This window comes from Hydra vulgaris, chromosome 02 (assembly GCF_038396675.1).
Source record: "Hydra vulgaris chromosome 02, alternate assembly HydraT2T_AEP".
NCBI classification, from domain to species: Eukaryota; Metazoa; Cnidaria; class Hydrozoa; order Anthoathecata; family Hydridae; genus Hydra; species Hydra vulgaris.
This window is the reverse complement of record NC_088921.1, coordinates 65,707,501-65,728,258: the sequence shown is the minus strand read 5'-3', so window position 1 is coordinate 65,728,258 and position 20,758 is coordinate 65,707,501. Positions and strand designations below refer to the sequence as shown.

The window sequence follows — 20,758 nt, the reverse complement described above, 5'->3', positions numbered from 1 at the left end:
ATTCGGGTTGTCAGGAAATCGAGTTGGAAAGTTGACTACTTGAGTTAGGGATTGAGAAAAACAAAAGTTGTGGGCTTTAATGCCTGCAGAGTCACTGACACTAGAGCCAAGCCATTTAGAGTGGTGGGCATTAAAGTCACCGACAACAACTATATTAGCTGATGGATAAAGAGAGAGGGCTAGGTCTATATGTTCAGAAATAGCGTCAAAAAGAGTACATTCTTGAGATGAAGGAGAGTGATATAGAACAAAGAGAAAGGCAATAGAGTGAAGTCGTGCTAAACAAAAGCGCATGAAAGAATAGTCTGTGGATTCAAACCTAGTTTCACGACAAATGGGTGAATTCTTACGAATGTAAATGCCGAGGCCAAGCATGTGACTATTGGAGTCTTTACGAATTAGAGGAAGATAACCATCAACACTAAGATCACAAGATGAGACAGCTGAACTCAAATTAGTCTCACAAAGAGCAAGTAGGTCTGGTGAACTTTGCAAGAGATAAGACTCAACAGAAGAAAAGTTGCTTTGAAGACCACGAATATTTTTTTGTGTTTTATAGTTTTTGGTACTTTATTCATTTTAAATATAGATTGAAGAACTTGACTCAAAGCATAGATAGTATTCAGAACACCGTTTAATACCTAAGCAATTGCCTCATTACTACTAATAAACCCTAAGCCGTAACAAAGGGCTCCAAGTGTGGCCTCCGCAATGCACACCAAAAGTACAAACAGGGACACCATCCATGCGCAACATGGCGCTGTTAATACTTTGATATTTTTCAGCTGTTGATGAAATCAGCCTCTCTGAGAGCTACCACAGAGTTCGGGAAACCTGACTACCAGCCGGCCTCAGAACCATAAAACTGAGTTTTAGAGCTGTACCCTCATTAGGAGATAATAGAATGAGTTGCCTAGTCATAAAAACAGAGACACATGCATAACCCATGCATTGAGTCAAGAAGATCCAGCATTCAACATCCTTAACTGGAAACAATGTATTAAAAATACATCTGCGCCAGCCTAATAGATGAAGAAGGGGTGCGAGGCTGGTCAACAGATAGAATCTGTTTACTCCTTAAGTCTTTGCCTAGAAGGCCTTCTACAAGACAGTAGCCGGGTGCATTTAACATTTGCCCAAGATGAGATTTTTTATCGAGACACCATCTCTAGCCTTTACTTAACCAAGAGCCCCAAGGCAGGGGGTGTATTAAATTGGAGTTGACATCTCCTAGCCTTTGCCTAAAAAGGCGTATCCTACAAGGCAGCAGTACATGAAGCTGGTTGTACTGGGTTACATGTTACCAGTAGCAGGATAACCTGATCTGACTTATAATTAGTATATAATTTAGTAAATAAATCAATGGTTTATATTGAGGATATTGATCAATTTATACATACTATAATCACTGAAAGAAATATTGACCCTCTTTCTGCAAATATAACGGTTACTGTGGATTCTGGTCAAGATTTTTTAAAAGTCACAATAAATATTTTTATTTTTACCAACCTAACCTTGATGAAGCTGGAGTGAAGTAGAAGGAATATCTGAACACAAAGGAAATCTTAAGAAATTAGTTGATCCTCCTAATCCTCAAAATATTAAGTACTCTGTTGCATTTGATTTAAAGTGTGCAAACAATGTTTGGCATTACAAGCCATGCTGGAAAATATTGTTGTTTGTGGTGTGAAGGAGAGAGTCTTTTGGATTGTGGAGTAAAATAAACTCTTGGTTTTCTTGATTATCAATACAGTAAATACGTAGAAGCTGAAAAACCAAAATCAAAGATGGCTGGTTATAAAAATGTAATTAATCCAAGGGTTTTATATCTTGAAGAAGATCCGGACACAATTATAGAAAATTTAGTTCCAGTGCCTGAGTTGCATATATATTAATTGGAATAGTTACAATTTTTGGAAAGCCTTTATCAAAACTATGGCCTGGCTTTAAACAATGGTTATACTCAAATTATATATATTTTTTAGAGGTTACTATGGCATTGGGTTTGATGGCAATAATGCTAACCGACTTTTAGGTAAGTTAGATGTTCTTGCTTGTGATATTGCTGATCAAGGAAAACTTGATTTATTTCCAGTTATCAAATGTTTAAGAAAATTTAAAGCAGCAAATCAAGCTACTTTTGGAGAAAAAAGTATTGGTGATATGGAATCTGCTGTTATGGAATTTAAGACGGCTTATGCTAATTTAATGGAATATATTAATCATTATTTTGAAAATATTTCTTTAAATATAACATGGAAAGTTTATATTGCAATTAACCATTATTGTACCATTTATAAAAAGTACAACTACTGATAATGGACTTGAAATTTACTCAGAGCAAACAGGTGAATCTGGTCATCATGAGTTTAAAAAAACATGGTCTAAGTATAAGAGGCGACAAAACCACTCTGATTATGCTAAACGATTGAAGTCAAGTGTTGTCGAATTTTCAACATTTAATAAATAGTTAACATGTTTATAATTTAAGTTAATATATTGTTAACCCACAATAGTGTCAAAAAGTGTTGCTTCTTAAGTATTTTAATAGCATGTAAGATTAAGTATCGATAAAATTTAATACTATTCATGTAATTCTAAAGCTTAGTCTAGATATTTGTACTCATTAAATCCATTTATTATATATTATTGCTTTTTACCTCTTTTTGCTATGTTATCTGTTGGAGAACATATGTTCAAACACTTTTTAATGCATTTATAATATAAGGATAATATATACACAACTATAGAGTAAAATTAGGTTAAGGTATGTGATAAGCTTTATTTTTTCTTAAAATTATGTGAAACACACGAACTTCAATAATATTACCTACGTACCGCCCCTCCCCTTTTAATCAAAAGAATAAAATTTTTATTTTAACCATTTCTATAAAGGTTCTCAATACCCTTACTTAATTTAACTACTGTTTTATTTCTTTCCTTTATTATGCAAACAAAAGGCGAATAAAAACGCGTGCGTTTAAACTGGAAAATGAAAACCTAGTAAGTAATAATTTTCCTATTTTACATGTAAACAAAGTTTAAAAGAAGAACGAAATTAACACACAAAAATTGCTTAAGCTTTAAATGTTATCAGCTAAATTTTTTATCATAACAATATTTTTTTTAAAAGGGGGAAACCCCTTCTAATTTTAAAATTAATTTTTAGAAAAAAAAAATTGTCAGATCAATAGCATATATAAAAAAAATTAGAAAAAAGGTAACCATTGTTGTTATGGAAACCATAAAAATTACCAAAAAACAGCAAAAACAGGTTTCACGTCGGCCAATATTGTGAGCAGGGAACAAAACAACCCAAGTTAAAATTTTTATATGGTGTTTATATAGAGTAGAAGAGTGTTTTAAGTTAAACAGAATTTTTTTTTACAAATACAAAATCAGGTATTTTGAAGTCAAAGTCTAATATTCAATAATATGGTACTAAAACAGCAGGTGTACAAAAAAAAACTATTCGACTTAAAACACTCTATACCAGTTAATAAACAACCACTGAAAATTTTAGAAACGGCTCTTGAATGGTTGGCGAGCAATGTTGGCCGGCGTTTTAAATACTACATACTGAGAAAAAAGCAAACTAACATTTTTTAATTAAATAACACCAAAGAATGTATAAAAAAGCAATCATTAACTTCATTAAATCTAAAAAACAGTATTTAAAATCCTCCTGGTTCATAAGTTATACCCTCTCTTTCCAAACTATTGACATTTTTTTTACATTTTTTTTTTGCTCTATTTAACTATCGCCTCAACTTATTCTTTTCATTCATTCTGTAATTAAATTGTTTTATTCTTTTATTGTTTATTTTATTGGAACCTTTAACCATGAAAGCACCTGGTAACATTTAATTGTTAAAAAACTAACACTGAAGCTTTCATACCAATATTAAAATTTGCTACCGCATTGTACCCAACAAATTTCAAATTATTGAGTGACACATACCTGGTCTTCGATAATCGGTCTCAAATCATACTGTTGAATGATTCATTTGCGTTTTGAGTTTTCCCATGTAAACATTTTTTTAGTTCTGAATCATTACTAAGATCTTAAAAAATAGGTCTAATTTTAAAAATTATGTTCATAGGAAGATCTGGATCTGGTTTGTAAATGTTGGTTTTATTTACTTTATTAAAGTTGAACTTGCACCAACTATTGATGCCAGTAGGACAGTGAGGAACGTGCAAGTTGTTTGTTTTGGAAGATATAACATGAAATTATGTAGCCAATACGCTTGCCTTCATACCTGCTAAGTTTCCAGCATTTTGCCTTATAGCAATGCCAAAGAATTGATTACTGCATCAGTAAGACAACCACGCCCACTGAGACTTTTTTCACTTTTCTTTAAATTTCATAGTCGTGTATCAACATATTTTTGATAGTGTCCCCACATTCTAACTTATTAACTTGAATGGCAGGGTAAGTATCTATAACATTAATGAAACTTTTACTGTCCCCGTCTCCTAAAAAATTCACATATCGCAGTTTGTACTTGACAATAGATCTTAAAAACACACGTTTTGCACAAGTGGTCTCCATACCGCTTGCAGATCCTTTGTAATTATTTTTACAAATGTGAGAGTTCCTCCATTGGGCTTAGGCTGTAGGGTTTGTTTTTAAAAGATCTTTCTTTGAAAAACCAACTTTTGCAGAACCTGCACATTGGTTCGACATCCAAAACCTTTCCAGTGTCCATTGAATCCACATCCAAAATTTGTGTTCTTCCAGTGTCCATTGAATCCGACTGTGTTCTTCCAGTGCTTATTGAATCCGACATCCAAAACCTTTCCAGTGTCCATTATAAATCTTATTTATATTTTAAACTCATATACTTATAGTTATACTTTACTCTATAATCTTAAATTATTTAGACTTATTATTTAAATATAAAGATTATTTATACAGTATCATAATGCTTATATAGTATTTATATTATATCTATTATATTATTTATCATTATCTGATTTTTATAAGTTACTATTTTTAATACCACAGTTATTTAATACATTATTTCTGTTTGAATATATAAGTTTCAAAAGGGTTACATTCTTTATTTTTAAAATATTGTCACGTTCTCACTTTTCATCAAAATCTCACACACAGTATTGCATAGGGTTCACTAGTATCTGTAGTTAAAATATAGACTAAAATTTGATACCAATAATACAATAAAACTTGTATAAAATAAAAGTATAAAAGTCATAAATAAAAATATAAAATTCTGTAAATAAAATATATAACTCTTAAATTAAAAATAAAAATAAAAACCTAATAAAAATACAAATATAAATTTAGTTCAACCAAGTACCCTTTTCTCATCTTCATTATCCTAAATGCTGAAGTGAATAATATGGTTGTTAAATCTCCTTGTGGTGTTTGTTATAAAACCGTAACATGCAATCAAAAAGCTATACAGTGCGACTCTTGCAATAAGTGGATCCACATTAGGTGTAATAATGTTGATAAAAAATTCTACAACTCTTTGATGACTGAGACTGGGTATTGGTACTGTTTTAGTTGCTTAAATAACACTCTACCATACTCTTCCCTTACAGATAAGGATTTTAAGGTCACTATAAATGGTGCAAACACTTCTACTCATAATTTATTTTATGACACTTCATCTAACCTAAATAATCTTTTTCAAAATAAACTTGACAATGATAATATTAATTGTAAATACTATGATACAACAGAGTATAACAAAGCTATTAGTATTGATTCAAAAACCTATTTACATGTAAATATATCATCCCTGACATATTACCTTGATGATCTAAAACTTCTGCTTTCCCTTATGAATAATAAACCTAATATCATTGCTATATTTGAAACTCGCTTAAATCGTAACATAACACTTAGAACTGATATTGCTTTAAATAGCTATGTCTTTGAACATACTGATTCACATTCTAATAAAGGAGGAACTATTATATATATAAAATCTGAATTAAATTATAACTTAAGATCTGACCTCATAATCCAGAACAATAAAGAACTAGAATCAAACTTTATTGAAATTCTACTGCCATCAAAAAAATTTTTTATTGTAGGTTGCATTTATCGCCACCCATGTATGAGCACTAGTGAGTTTAATATCACTTATATACAAACCTTACTTGACAAGTTATCACTAGAGAATAAAAATATAGTTCTTTTAGGAGACTTCAACATTAATCTTTTAAAATATGACTCCTGCAATGATGTTTCTAACTTTCTAGATCTTATGTGCTCTTTCTCCCTCTTCCCATTAATTACTCAACCAACCAGAATTACCCCAAAATCAAAGACTCTCATAGATAATATATTTGTAAACTTTCACACTCCAAATACTAAATCAGGCAACCTAACAGTATGTCTTGCTGACCATCTTGTTCAGTTCATATCTTTTCCATCCAAGAACTTAAAACAGTCTCATTCCAAATTATATCGTAGATGTTTTAAAAATTTTGATGAAAAAAGTTTTTTAAAAGACCTTAAAGAAACTGATTGGCTTTCAATGAACCATTTAAACTACTGTGTTAATAACTCTACTTCAAAGTTTTTGGAGGCACTTAAAAGATTACTTGATAGTCACGCCCCTTTTAAAATGTCAACCAAAAAAGCTAATAAATCTTTATCAAAGCCATGGATTACTAATGGAATCATTATGTCAATACAAATTGAAAATTAGTTGCACAAGAAGTTTATAAAATGTAAAAATGAGAATTTAAAGCTACAATACTTTCAAAAATTCAAATATTACAGAAATCAAATTAGTAACCTACTGCGATACTCAAAAAAATTATATTATTCAACCTACTTTAATGAAAACTTAAATAACCTTAAAAATACCTGGAAAGGAATAAGGAGTATTATTTATATTAAATCAAAGATCAACAATAATATAGATAGTTTAAATATCAATAATAAAACTATAACTAACAAGAAAATAATTGCAAACACTTTTAATGATTACTTCTCTTCAATTGCAGATAAACTTTCTAAAGAAATTATACCTCCTAGATTTCACTTCAGCCACTATTTGAAAAATCAAAATCCCTTTTTTATATCTCCAGTTACTCCTCAAGAAGTAAATGACTATATTTCCCTCTTGAATCCAAAAAAAAGCACCGGTCCCAATAGCATTCCTTCAAAAATAATGACCTTAGCATCTCAAGAATTGAGCTTCCCCTTGAGTATTATAATAAATCAATCTTTTCAATCAGGGATATTCCCTGACTTATTTAAAGTTGCAGAAGTTGTTCCAATTTTTAAAAGCGGCTGTAAACAAGATCCATGTAACTATCGGCCTATATCCTTACTCTCAAATAAAGGTAAACTAATTGAAAAATGTATGTATAACAGGCTGCTCAGTTTTTTAAATATATCAGATAGCTTATATAGTCTGCAATTTGGATTCCGAAAGAAACACTCTACTAACCAAGCACTCATAGATATAACTGAAACCATACGTGAGGCTTTGGATCAAAAGCAATTTGCTGGTGGAGTATTTGTTGACCTGCAAAAAGCTTTTGATACTGTCAACCATGAAATTTTATTATCAAAACTGTATCATTATGGTGTAAGGGGAATTGCACTGAACTGGTTTAAAGTCATATCTAAACCATCGTCCACAAAGTGTTACTATTGGTAATATCTCATCCACTACTAAGTTTACATCTATAGGTGTTCCTCAGGGTTCAACTCTGGGTCCGCTACTTTTCCTTATCTACATAAATGATTTAAACACTTGTATTAAATACTCAAAGATGTATCATTTTGCTGATGACACTAACCTTCTGATTGTAGATAAGTCTTTAAAAAAGCTAAATAAGTATCTAAATTATGACCTGGCATCACTGGTTTAATGGCTGCGATCAAACAAAATATCTTTGAATGTCAAAAAAAACTGAATTAGTTCTATTTAAACCTCAAGGCAAAAAAATTACCAAAAAACTTGTCACAAACCACCTAAAAAACAAGTTTATTTATCATAATTTACTGTTACATTTTTTATTATAATCATTAAATAATTATAATAATAACTAAAATCATGATAATAATAATTAAAAGTAAAATTAATATCAAATTTAATTTCCGTATAAACTGATATCTTTTTTTAGATTTCTTAACTTATAACTGAGGCTCCAACACTTACACACCACTTAGGACGCAGACTGCAAAATTTAGAAATTCTAAGATTAATCTCTGGGTTTATAACTTTAAATTGGCTGTACAATTCTTTCACGTCACACAATAGCAATCGTTTTTGTACTTGTATTCTATTATTTTTTCCTTTTCCAACACTTACATAATCTTTTTTACCAGACATTGTTCGTGAGTATTTATCATCTTTATAAAAACTTTGAACAATGGGGACAACATTAAGTGGAACATTTTTTCTAATTTTGTCCAATGGGAGTGAAAGTATGCCACTCTCCTGTTTCATACGACGTGCTGTTCGAAAAGCATTCACACTAACTTTAAAGTATTTAGAAGCATAGTCTCTAGACCAAGATTCAGGAGTTAAAGTGAGAATTTTTAATTTATTTTTATAGTCAGAAGTATTTATCTTTTTTTTCATCAATAGTGTCAGTTCATCCAGATCAGATGCTTTATTTTGATCTGTTTTCGAATAAGACGCAGTAGAATTATCTATAAAATGCGAATTACTTATTCCATAATGGGCTGCTAAATCTTCACCAATCTTTTTTATTGATTTTTTATATTTTTTCATTGCAGATGCAACACGTTGATGTAAAGCAATAGAATGTAATTTAATTGGAGATTCTCCTAAAATTTCCAGCGATAAACTAATATGAGTAAATGGTTCATCTTCTTCTGTTGATATTTCATCTACTTCATTTTCACTAGGGTGTTCTACAGATAAAACTGCCTTTGACTTATAGCTAGTACATAACTTCCACCTAGGTAAAACTCTTAATCCTAATGACTGAAAGTGTCTAGCCAATATTAAAAATATTGTATATTTGCCTAAAAAAAAAAGGATATTTAAGATACGTGTTGTATACTTTTACAGATAGTATTCATATATTTGAAATCAAATTACCTTTTATTTTTTTTTTATGAACTTTATAAACATCACAACAATTGCCATTTTTCTTTTCAAATCTTTTTTGAAAGTAGTGAAAATGGTGATTACAAATGCTGAATAGTTTTTCACAAGCACGCAACTCAGATCTCCATAAAATGTTTTGACGAGTATCAGTGTCTAGGTCATGTAGTAATAAAATCTCTTTATTTCTAGAATATGAGGTTTTATGGCATTCTGACTTCAAAACTTTACCAATATCACATGAAATCATTTTGATAATGAATTTAAAAAGGTTATACTTGCAAATTTAAAAGTGCACAAGTATTAATTATATTATTTATGTAGGATTAATTGCAACATTTAAATTAGATAAATATGTCTGAATTCAGCAATTAAACTTTGATAATTGGGAAAGACAAGGAAACAAGGAAACAAAAAGGAAATAAAAAAATACATTAAAAAAACTTTCATAACTTAAGAAACACTTCGATTTAGATAGGAATTATCATTTTTCCTAAAGTACTATGGCAATATATATACATTTATACTACAAAAAAAGAAATATTTACAAAGCTATGTATTTGACAGAAATGATTTTTTTCGCACAATGATCTAATTTGAAATTTTAAGCTTAAAAAATTTACCGCACACCGAAAAATTTTAATGGGGCTGGTGTCCATTGCTTTAACATTTATAATTGATATTTAGGTACTTTTTAATTATAAAATGAGTTTTTTATTTATATATTCAAATTCCTCACCTTGAGATTAACTAGGTTACTTATTTTTAGAATTCACATGTTTAAAAACTTGGTTTTATAAGGAGAAATATAAATTTATAAATGGTGGAAAATGACCAAAACAATAATAGTAGCCAAAATTAAAACAACCATTACTCCCGAACCGTTGGGAGTTAGACCTTGAAATTTTGGGATTTATCTTATTTTATAATGTACTAACTATGGTAAAAATATAAAGAAAGTTTAAGGACATAGGGTTGCATGGCCTGGTTGTTTGACATGGAATTACTCCGCACGCGTTTTTATTCGCCTTTTGTTTGCATAATAAAGTAAAGAACGTTGAAAAAAAAAATTTCTTGTTTAACGGTTTATAAAGTTCGAACTTCTAATTATTCAACTTATTTTTGCTTAATCTTTGAATCCTTATGAATACTTTTGTGCATGTGTAATAATCTTTGTATCCTTGTGAACAGGCCCTATCAGAGGGGGAGCCACATGGGCCATATGGCCTGGGCCTCCGATTTTGTTGGGGCCTCGCATTTTCAAAACACATTTGTTAAATACGAAAATAAATATCAAAGTAATTATTTTGATCTAACTATTCTAAACAATTTAACTTTAGGTTAACTTAAAATAATAAATTAATTTCTTTTTCATAATTACACATTTCCAAACCTAAAATCGACATGATAAAGATTACGTCATGTAATGATGCAATTAACCCTCCGTCGGGCGCGCTTGATCAAATTGATACAATTCAATTGCTTTTAACTCGTACGAGTTTTTAAGTTATGACTTAGTGTTCTGCTTTTTAGTAGCTTCATTTTTTCTTATATTTTTTAGTTGTACTTCATCAAACAAGATTAAATCAATTTGTTTTGAACTGTTTCTTATCATTTTGTATAAAATTGATATATTGCGCTTTTGTACATTGCGTTTTGCACGTTACATTTTGTAACTTTGAGAATAGTAATACTTTTTTGTTCTGGTAAATATTTTTTAACTTTTAAACATAATTCGTTTTATAAATTTGCATAAGTTCGATTGATGTATAAATTTATTATATTTTCAAATTTCAATATTATTTCCAGACACCATTAAAATGAAGAGAAAGTTTGATAGTGGTGCAATTAAAAGGCGGCGGAGAAAAGAATTGGCCGAAGAAGCATGCACCAACTCAAAGAAAATATATTCGTTTTTAAAAAAATCACAAAACACAGTTCAAGTTGAACTAGCAAACCAAACTCAAAGTGTGAGTGACAATGGTAACATTGAAAATATAGTTGTTCCAATTGCAGAAGACCCAATTTTGGACCAACAACCAGCAGGAAATTTAAATATTATAAACCAGGAACGGGTTGAAACCGAAATCTCATTACAGGAAAATGCAGGTGAAAATAAAATTCGAGATATGGAAACAGAGATAACTGGTCCGATTCATCAAGGCAATCCGTTCATTTTTATTGACATTGGGATTATCAACAAGAACAATTCTTGTCAAGTGAACTCTTTTCTTAAGATTACTTGCTTTGAAATTCCAAATAATATCGTTAAAGACTCTAATCATCATGCATTTCCTTATCGTTTCTTAAACAAAACTCTTGCAAATGGAGAAACATGCAAAATAGACTGGTTGTGCTGGAGTGTTGAAAAACAATCTTTGTATTGTGCACCATACTTCCTTTTGAATAAAAATGCTGCAAATGTGTTATTTTTCTCTAGTTCTGCCGGATGGGGCATCAGTAGAGGTTGGACAAGATTGAAAGATCGTATTCCGTCGCACGAAAGTTCAATTTACCATAAAGAAAACTTGTATGGAAATCTGCTAGTAGAGCAGCATTATGTGAAACTTCAGTGGATAATTTACTTTTATCAGAACTCAAGACTGAAACTGAAAATTGGAAAAAATTATTCCAACGTATTCTAGATGTTATTATTTTTCTTTCTGAACGTGGATTAGCACTTTTTGGTTCTAACCAACGAATAGGTGATCGAGCGAATGGAAACTTTTTAGGTATTATTGAGCTTCTTAGCAAATATGACCCACTTTTAGCTGAGCATGTTAAACATCTTCGAGAATCACAACAGTGTAAGCAGCGAATGCAAGCTCATTATCCTTCAACACGAATTCAGAACGAATTTATTGATATTTGTGGTTCACATGTTCAAACAGCAATCCTCCACGAAATTGTGAAAGCAAAATTTTTTTTTTAATAATAGTTGATGCTACTCCAGATTGCTCGTACAAGGAGCAAACTACTCTGGTTATTCGTCATGTTAAAATTTTAGATAATTCAAACTTTTCAGTTGAAGAAAGATTTATTTTATTTGACAATTTAAAAAAAAAACTGGAAGAGAAATCGCTACTCGAACACTAGAAATATTGAAAACTTTGAAGCTGGATTTCGAAGCCTGCATTGGTCAAGCTTATGACAACGGTGCTAATATGGCTGGAAAGTATAACGGGGTGCAAGCGGTTTTGATACAACAAAATCCAAACTGTATGTTTTCTAGCTGCAGAAATCACTCATTAAATTTAGTTGGTGTCGATTGCGCTGAATCATGCAAAGAAGCAGTAACGTATTTTGGAACAATTCAGCAAATGTACAATTTATTCAGTAGCAGTCCTCAAAGGTGGGAAATTTTAAAACAACATCTTCCCGTTTCGTTGCATGGAATGTCCAAAACAAGATGGTCAGCACGGATTGATGGTGTTAAACCAGTTGCACAACATTTGAACTCAGTAAGAAGTGCTTTAAATGAACTTGGGGTGCTACATTTAACAGCCCAGGCTAAAATGGAACTCAATGCTATTCAAAAGTATATTTCCAAACTTGATTGCATTTTGATGTCGTTTATCTGGATGAAGCTGCTCACAATGATTCATCAGACAGATCTAATCATCGAGGCACGCCAAGCCACTCTTGATATTGAAAAGGATAACATTGAAAATCTATGTAATGACATTCAAAGGTTGCGTGAACAGTTTGCTAAGATTTTAAATGAGTCAAAATTTGTTGCAAGAAATATTGGTGTTTCATGTGAGTTTTTAACTAATCGTCATTTTCCAAGTCAAGATGATCCTGAGTTGTATTTCAAAATCAATGTATATTTTGTCATCATTGACTCAATTCAATCTGGCCTCACGCAACGATTTTAGTCGTTACAAGAAATTTGTAAACTTTTTGGATTTCTCTGGCAGTTTAAAAATTTGATTGACGAAGATCTTGTGTTGGCTGCTCAACATTTTCATCACAAATATGACAAAGAAATCTCAAAAGAACTTGAAAATGAGGTTTTATTTCTTAAAAGAATCTATGGTGCTAATTTTAAACTAGACTGCACACCAAATAAATTTCTGGAAGAAATACTTGGGCTTGGTCTTTCAGGTGTCTTTCCAAACATTACAATTGCATTACGAATTTTTATCAGCTTGCCTGCATCGACGGCTTCAGGCGAACGCACATTTATTGTTTTAATGCAGATAAAAAATTATCATCGTTCAACTATGGGGCAGGAACGGTTGAATGGACTTGCTATGTTGAATATAAATTGTGATATTGCACGAAAACTAGATTTTTCAAATATAGTTGCTGAATTTTTAGAACATTTTTCAAAATTTTTAGACTTTTTTTTTTGTTGCGGCTGTGGCGCAGTGGTTAGAGCGCTTGCTATATAAGCAGGAGATCCAGGTTCAAAACGAGGTCTTGACAAATTTTTGCGTCACGGTATGGAAGGAGGCGTGAACTTCGTGGTTAAATGCACTTCCGCGGTGTTCTGTGACAAGACCATAAGGACTTCTTGGGGCACCTAAAAAAAAAAAAAAAAAAAAAGCAAGAATAGCGTTTGTAAAAATTAATTAAAACTAATTCATTCTGTTTTAGTTACTTTTAGTGAATTTCTTTAGATTTCATTTTCAAAATGTGACATTTAACTATTCATTTATAGTGATTTGCAAATAATTACATATCGAAAAAAACCAAATAATAAAAACCAATTAATAATTATTCATCCATGAATCATTCATTTGTGAAATCTGAATTGTAACATTCACAATAAAGTAACAGTGTAACATTCCACTCATACGTCGTACCTTCTTAATTCCCAGGCCTCCCAAAAATGCGTTTTTAGTAGACAAGTGCGTCTCTTGGCTAGTTGGCTTGATAAAACGTACAAAAAGCGCCACATCTGTGAGTGACGGTCTGTCTAGTTTATTGCATTTAGTCTTAAAGTTAGACATTGATCTGGTCGTGATCTATCTGAAGACTTGAATGGCTTTGCATTATCTTGCGTCGCGTTTTGCGCAAATTTTTCTTTTGGGGCCTCCAATTTTTACCTGGCCGGGGCCTCTCCAAACCTCTGTAAGGCCCTGCTTGTGAATACTTTTGTGCATGTGTAATAATCTTTGCATCCCTGTGAATACTTTTGTGCATGTGGAATAATACAATTATTAGAGTAATAACATTATTAAAATGTTATTACTCTAATAATTGTAGCCGTCATAGAAATTTCAGTATTTTAAAAGTACTCAGAGTAAACTTATTATATTTGTAGATAAATTTTAACAATAGCCCAGTTTTATGAGGTGACACTCATTAGCTATGGTGAAGGCAAATTATCGAGGAGAATATATAAAATCCTTACTTAGATGTGGTATGGGTAAAAGGAGATCATAAATTCTGGCTTGAATCTTCGTAGTGAATGTGTTATGATAAAAATGCTCAGCCCTGCTTCATAAAATAGGTTTGCTTTAAAGGGGGATCCAGAAGTAAAATTTGCTTCAAACTACCTATAATATTATATGCATTAGGAATTGACAGTTTAAATATATTAACACCAATTATACCACCCTTAAATATATTAACACCAATGGTTGTTATAACACCAAACTTGTATGACTCAGGCCCGTAGCAACCGGGTGTACATATATATATATATATATATATATATATATATATATATATATATATATATATATATATATATATATATATATATATATATATATATATATATATATATATATATATATATATATATATATATATATATATAAATATATATAAGTTTGACACTGGCGATTAAAAAAATGTTTTTCCATACTATTATTATTATCGCTATCATTATTGTTATTATTATTATTATTATTATTATTAATAGAATTTTTATCTTTATCGTTTGTATTATTATTATTTTGATTATTATTACCAATAACTGGAGTTTTTATTATTATTACCTATTATTTTTACCGATACTTATATTACTACATTATTTACAATGTTATTACTGTATATTATTATAATCTACTTCTCTTTTATTGCTATATTTTAATTAGGTATATAAAAGTCTTTTATTCTAGATGTATGAAAGTAGTTTGAATTTTGTCTAAAATTTATCAAACTTTTTAGTTAATTATTATTCCAAAAGTTTTTCGTTTAAATAATGTACTTTTTTACGTTTTTTTTTTTTTGTTTTTTGTTTTTTTAGTTTGGTATTTTAGTTTCTTATTATGGTGTTTACTTAAAATTAGTACTTGTGCTATATGTAAATATTCCATGAAATGTAAAATCTATTTCAGAATACATTTGATTTGATTTGACATACTTTGTAATTTAAGACTGGAAATAAAATTATAATATCAATGAAATATAAAAAGTCATAAAAAAGGCATTTGAGGTTTAGGCGGTAACTTGAAAAATCCTATTGGGTGTCAATTAAAGCTTTCTTTTATTATTGTTTGTGAAAAATTTATTTGAGATTTCAGATAAATAATAAATAAAACACAAATAATTTGTTTACATAAAAATTTAAAATTTAAATTTAAACAACGTCATTAAAAGTCATTGCAATATTCAGTTAAGCACTAACTTGGACGTCTTCCATATTTAAAATCGTTGCGTAATGCGTCATATGTTGTACAACGCGTGTTCAATCATCTCCCATTATTGTATTTTTTGCCGCAGTAACAATTCTTTCTAAATACTGCATTCGTTGTTCCATAATCCCAGCGCCGAATACAGGTGGAACGCGAATAACATTTTTAACGTTTATTTTTATTTTGGACCAGATAGCTTCCACTGGGTTTAACATTGGGCTGTAGGGTTCTAATCGTAACAACTGAGCCGGTGAATTTTCAAACACCCTTTCCAAACAAGCGTGACATGGAGCATTGTCTGTCCTCTAAACGACTCCCGGATGTAACCCGATGGTTAAACAATGCCAATTATTCATTCGTTACAAGAATCTGCTTTAAATGATCCTCTGCGAGTTTCCATCATGACAACATTTGTTGTTGATATAGCTGCAATCAAATGTATGTTTGCATCTTTTGAAGAAGGTATTTTTATTATTACTCTTTTCCCCTGTTTGGCACGTCCTTGCATTTTTCTTCAAAAAATATAAAAATTTGTTTCATCCAAACAAACTATCTGATGACCATTAGTGATGTGTTTGTTAATGTTCCTAACATATTTAGATCTTTTTTGTTTGTTTTCATTACAATTCATTGTAGTAGGCTCCTTGTGCACTTTTTTAAATGAAAATAGTCTGCCTTCGAGGTAATTAGCAGTTGTGATTGTGCTGACGCTAATATTAAATTGTCTTAATATCCTTGTTCCAGAAGTGGTTGTAAACAAATTTGGTAAAAAATGCTTGCACGTATTCAATTTAATAACAGACTTTGTATTCATAGTGTATTGACAAATAAAACAATGATCTTTCAATTCCATTACTGTATTACTGTATTGCTGGCGCGTACAAATGCTAAATTTGATATTATTAACTTATTAAAATGCATGTCCCAGAAGATCTTTTATAATTAAATTTAAGCTTACATTGAATTCGCAATTACAAATAATGTATTCTCATTTACATATTACGATTTCTTAATTACAACTTTTGTTTTTCAAATTACATATTGCGATTTCTTATTTACATTTTGGGTTTCTCAATTGCATTTTAAAATTTCTTAATTCCATGCTGTGTTTCTTAATTACATATTGTAATTTCTAAATTACATGTTGTATTTCTCAATTATATCTTACTTCTCTTAATTACAACTTTCAAGTTCTCAATTACATCTTGAAAAGGTGTAGTACTTTTAATTTTACATCTGTAGTAATTTTAGCGACTTTATTCCGGCGACTGTTAAAATACACACCCACTTCGAGCTGCAATGTCTGCTTGTCAAAATTTTTTCGGGCTACAAATTATTCAACAATTTATAAAAAGGCTTCGGGACTTTATCTTCATTCTACTATAAAAAAAAATCATTTAATAGAAGTAAATGACCTGTTCCTAGCTAACTTACAAAATATTTTTCTAAAAATTGAATCAAATAAAATCGTTGTTGTTTTGTTGTGTTTTTTATCGACTTTTTTTTTTTTATAACTTTTTGTATTTATTTATTAATATTTAAATATTAATAAATAAATACAAGCGTTATATTAAAAAGTTTTTGAATCTTTTCTCTGCTTAAAACAAACGAGTTATGATGTTTAAATGGAAAAAAATTTCAAAATTATTTTTTGAATATTTTTTGCATTTTTTCTTCAATTATTTAATTAAAGTAAATACATAAAATAATATTAAAACTTTTCATTTTAGAAATTAAAATGCACTTTCTTGACCTTAACACAGATTGTTTAATGAGAGTTCTTCGATATTTAGATCTTGACTCTCTAATTAATGTTTCCCAAATCAACGAAAAGTTGTTGTTTCTTGTAAGAAGTTGCTGCTCTATAAATAATTTGCAACAAGCTATAATATTACAGACAATGAAGACTATCTCTCAAAACTTTAACCTTTGCAATATACCACAAAGTGAAATGTTTAGGAATGCATTGTTTTTATCTGTTGCAATGTTTCATAAAGCATTGTTAAATAAAGAGTTGCTTCACAATTGGATTATTTATGATAGTTATTTATCAAGTGGCGTTAAAAAATTATTTTTTCAATCTTTAAACAATTTTCTAAATATATCAGACTCTGTTTTAGTTTTACCTGCTAGGTATTACACTGAGATTCAAACCTTTTTTGTTTTTACTGATTATAATAAAACATGCATTTTAACTAGTTATAAAAGTAAAACATGTTCACATTTAAGAGGTGTATTTTACTTTATGGAAGAAAACAAGCAAGAGATTTATCTACCTTGTAAGATATGTTCAAATAGGTACACTAGCTTTGTAGTTATTTACTTTGAAATTAAGTTTTATACATTCCATATACAATTATTGTTTATACTTTAAATGAAATAAGAAAGTTTATACATTGCTACTATTTTATATTATTTAATATATATTAATTAATGATTGTACATTGTGCACTCATTAGTCACTAATTTTATAAGAGGAAGGTTATGTCTTGTATTTGTTTTGAGCATTGTAGTAGATTTTTCAATGTTTTGTTTTAAGTAAATAATTTCTTTATAGAATGTCACATGATTTAAATTAGTGTATATTATTGATCTTTTTTTTTTTATCAAGTTTCTTTAAACAGCTCAAAGTAAGTACCTGCTAGGTTATCATATCCCTGAGGGGCAGTCAATCACCATTTATTTTGTCTGGCAGAATGTCAGATTGTTATTTTTAATAGTAAGTGGCAAAATATTTTATTGAACATAGATGTCTATATGATTTTATAACAAAAAAAATATCAAAAGTTTATATAATAACCATTTTTATAACTTAAATTAATAATTTTATTTTTCACTTGAATTGCTTTACAGATTGTGCCATCTTTTTAAAATAATTTGGTTTACATACATAAACTGTTAGTAAACCTATTATTTAGCTGTTGGTATAGTGTAAACTATAGGTACACCTGTGTATTGATTATTTGTGTTATTTGAAATATTTTTGAGCCAAATTAGTGAATCTTTTTTTATGATGCAATCTTTCATTTTTATACTTTATCCTAAAATATATTTGAAACTGAATATTTTAAATACATTTAAGTTACAAATAATACTATTATATATTTCTAAAATTGCTCTAACAATATACTTAATACAACACCAGAAAATTACAACCTTCAATTAACAATTTTTTTTTGTTAAATTACAGAAATGATAGCTGCTTGTGTTTATGTCTTTGATTTTACTTAATTTGTATTTGCTTTTGATTTTAAATTAAGTCTCATTTATTTATAAATATAAATATATATATATATATATATATATATATATATATATATATATAATATATATATATATATATATATATATATGTATATATATATAAATATATATGTAAATATAAATATATATATATGTATATTATTATAAATATATATATATATATATATGTATATATATATATGTATATATATATATATATATATATATATATATATATATATATATATATATATATATATATATATATATAAATTCAATTTATAGAAAAAAATATTTTACAGGAAGTTATAAATTATTATAAAAAATTTTTAATTACTATATTTTTTTGTTAACAGGAAGTTACAGAAAGTAATTATGAAATAATTTTCTTTGGAATGGGGATAGTTTAATTTGGTCATTTGTTTTTATAATTTTTTAAGAGGTATTTATTTTCGTGCCTACATTTAGAAATTAATTCAGATTTTTTATTTAATAAATTTTCTTGATTTAAATGAGTAATTATTTCAAATTTTTCTTGCAAACATAGCATTCATTTTTTGGAAATGTTATTATAGGCAGGGGCAGATTTTAGAATAGACCATTGTAAATTAAAATTTTTATTTTTTTCTTTTAAATCCCAAATATTTTTTGACAGCATAGTCTCTTTTGAATATTTTTTGTGTTTAAATGATTGTTTGTGGTTGGCATAACGTTTTTTCCATTCCCCCTTGGTTAAGCCAATATATTGTTTATCAGGGTTGTTTTGTGAGGAAACAATGCACTTGTAAATTACATTTTTCGAAATGCATTTTCCATTTAGAGGGCAATCTATTTTTTGCTTATAATTACAATAATCAGTGTTTTTTTCTTTTATATGTTCATTTTTATTAATTAACGAGTAGTTGTGGCCTTTTATAATTCTTTCTAAATTTTTTGTACAACTATAACTTACTTTAATGGTATTTCTGTTAAAAATCTTATGTAATTTATTAGAGGGAGGAAAATGTTTGTCTACTAATTTTAGAAAAATTTTACCTATATTTGTTGAAACATTTTTGCTGTACCAAATTGAACCATTGAACCAAATTATGTTTCTATTTCTATTACGCTTTTTTGCAATTTTCTTTTCAAATTTTAGCTCGAAATTTTGAAAGCCACTTTTTTTAAGGGCATCTTCATAAACGCGTTTAGAGGAGTTAAAAATATTTTCATTAGAAGAGTTTTGGTTCAGCCTATTGTTAATTGAAATTGGAATTTGTTTTAGAATTATACAATAATTCGTCATTAGGTTTTTGTAGGGCTTATAGGAACTTTCTGAGAGGTTAATTGTGACATCAAGAAAGTTCACTATTTTTAAATTTATATTTATTTCAATTAGGAAGCCAATATTTTTAAAAACTTTAGTAATATCTTTTCTAATTTTATCGAGTTGTGGCCCTGATTTTTTATGCATTAATATTAAACCGTCGTCGCGATAAAGACCTAATTGAATAATTTGGATTATTTTAGCTAGGGTATTTAAAATATATAAACCTACAAATTTGCAAATTTCTGCTCCGTCGTAACTTCCCATCAGTTTACATCAGTGGTTTACATCAGTGGAAAAATACCACTGTGTTATAGATTGGTTTTCTAAAATTAGCAATAAAAATGAATGCACATTTATACAATTTGATATTATTGATTTTTACCCCTCAATTACAGCAGAAATTTTAGATAAAACAATAGAATTTGGAAAATCCCATTTAGAAATTACTGAGGACACTATCCGTATAATTAGGCACTGAAGAAAAAATTTACTCTATTTTGATAAGGAAGCGTGGAAGAAAAAAACCATGCACGAATGCT

The 20,758-nt window shown here is 29.1% G+C and overlaps 3 protein-coding genes across 3 annotated transcripts in view; all 3 read left to right on the top strand.

Moving 5' to 3' along the window:
- Positions 1-10,894: 10,894 nt before the first annotated feature.
- Positions 10,895-12,006, top strand: LOC136076248 (uncharacterized). The gene is made up of 2 exons (XM_065789722.1): positions 10,895-11,579; positions 11,669-12,006. Exons 1-2 carry the CDS (start codon positions 10,895-10,897, stop codon positions 12,004-12,006), a joined length of 1,023 nt encoding a protein of 340 aa, XP_065645794.1.
- Positions 12,007-12,238: 232 nt separating this feature from the next.
- LOC136076247 (zinc finger MYM-type protein 1-like) lies at positions 12,239-15,351 on the top strand. The gene is made up of 3 exons (XM_065789721.1): positions 12,239-12,898; positions 12,995-13,381; positions 15,280-15,351. Exons 1-3 carry the CDS (start codon positions 12,239-12,241, stop codon positions 15,349-15,351), a joined length of 1,119 nt encoding a protein of 372 aa, XP_065645793.1.
- A 2,009-nt stretch (positions 15,352-17,360) lies between these two features.
- LOC101240023 (uncharacterized) overlaps positions 17,361-20,758 on the top strand; it is a 13,172-nt gene continuing 9,774 nt past the window's right edge. The window contains exon 1 of the mRNA XM_065791726.1: positions 17,361-17,965. Coding sequence (XP_065647798.1) covers positions 17,406-17,965 — 560 coding nt within the window. The 5' untranslated portion in view covers positions 17,361-17,405. The remainder of the gene's footprint in view (positions 17,966-20,758) is intronic.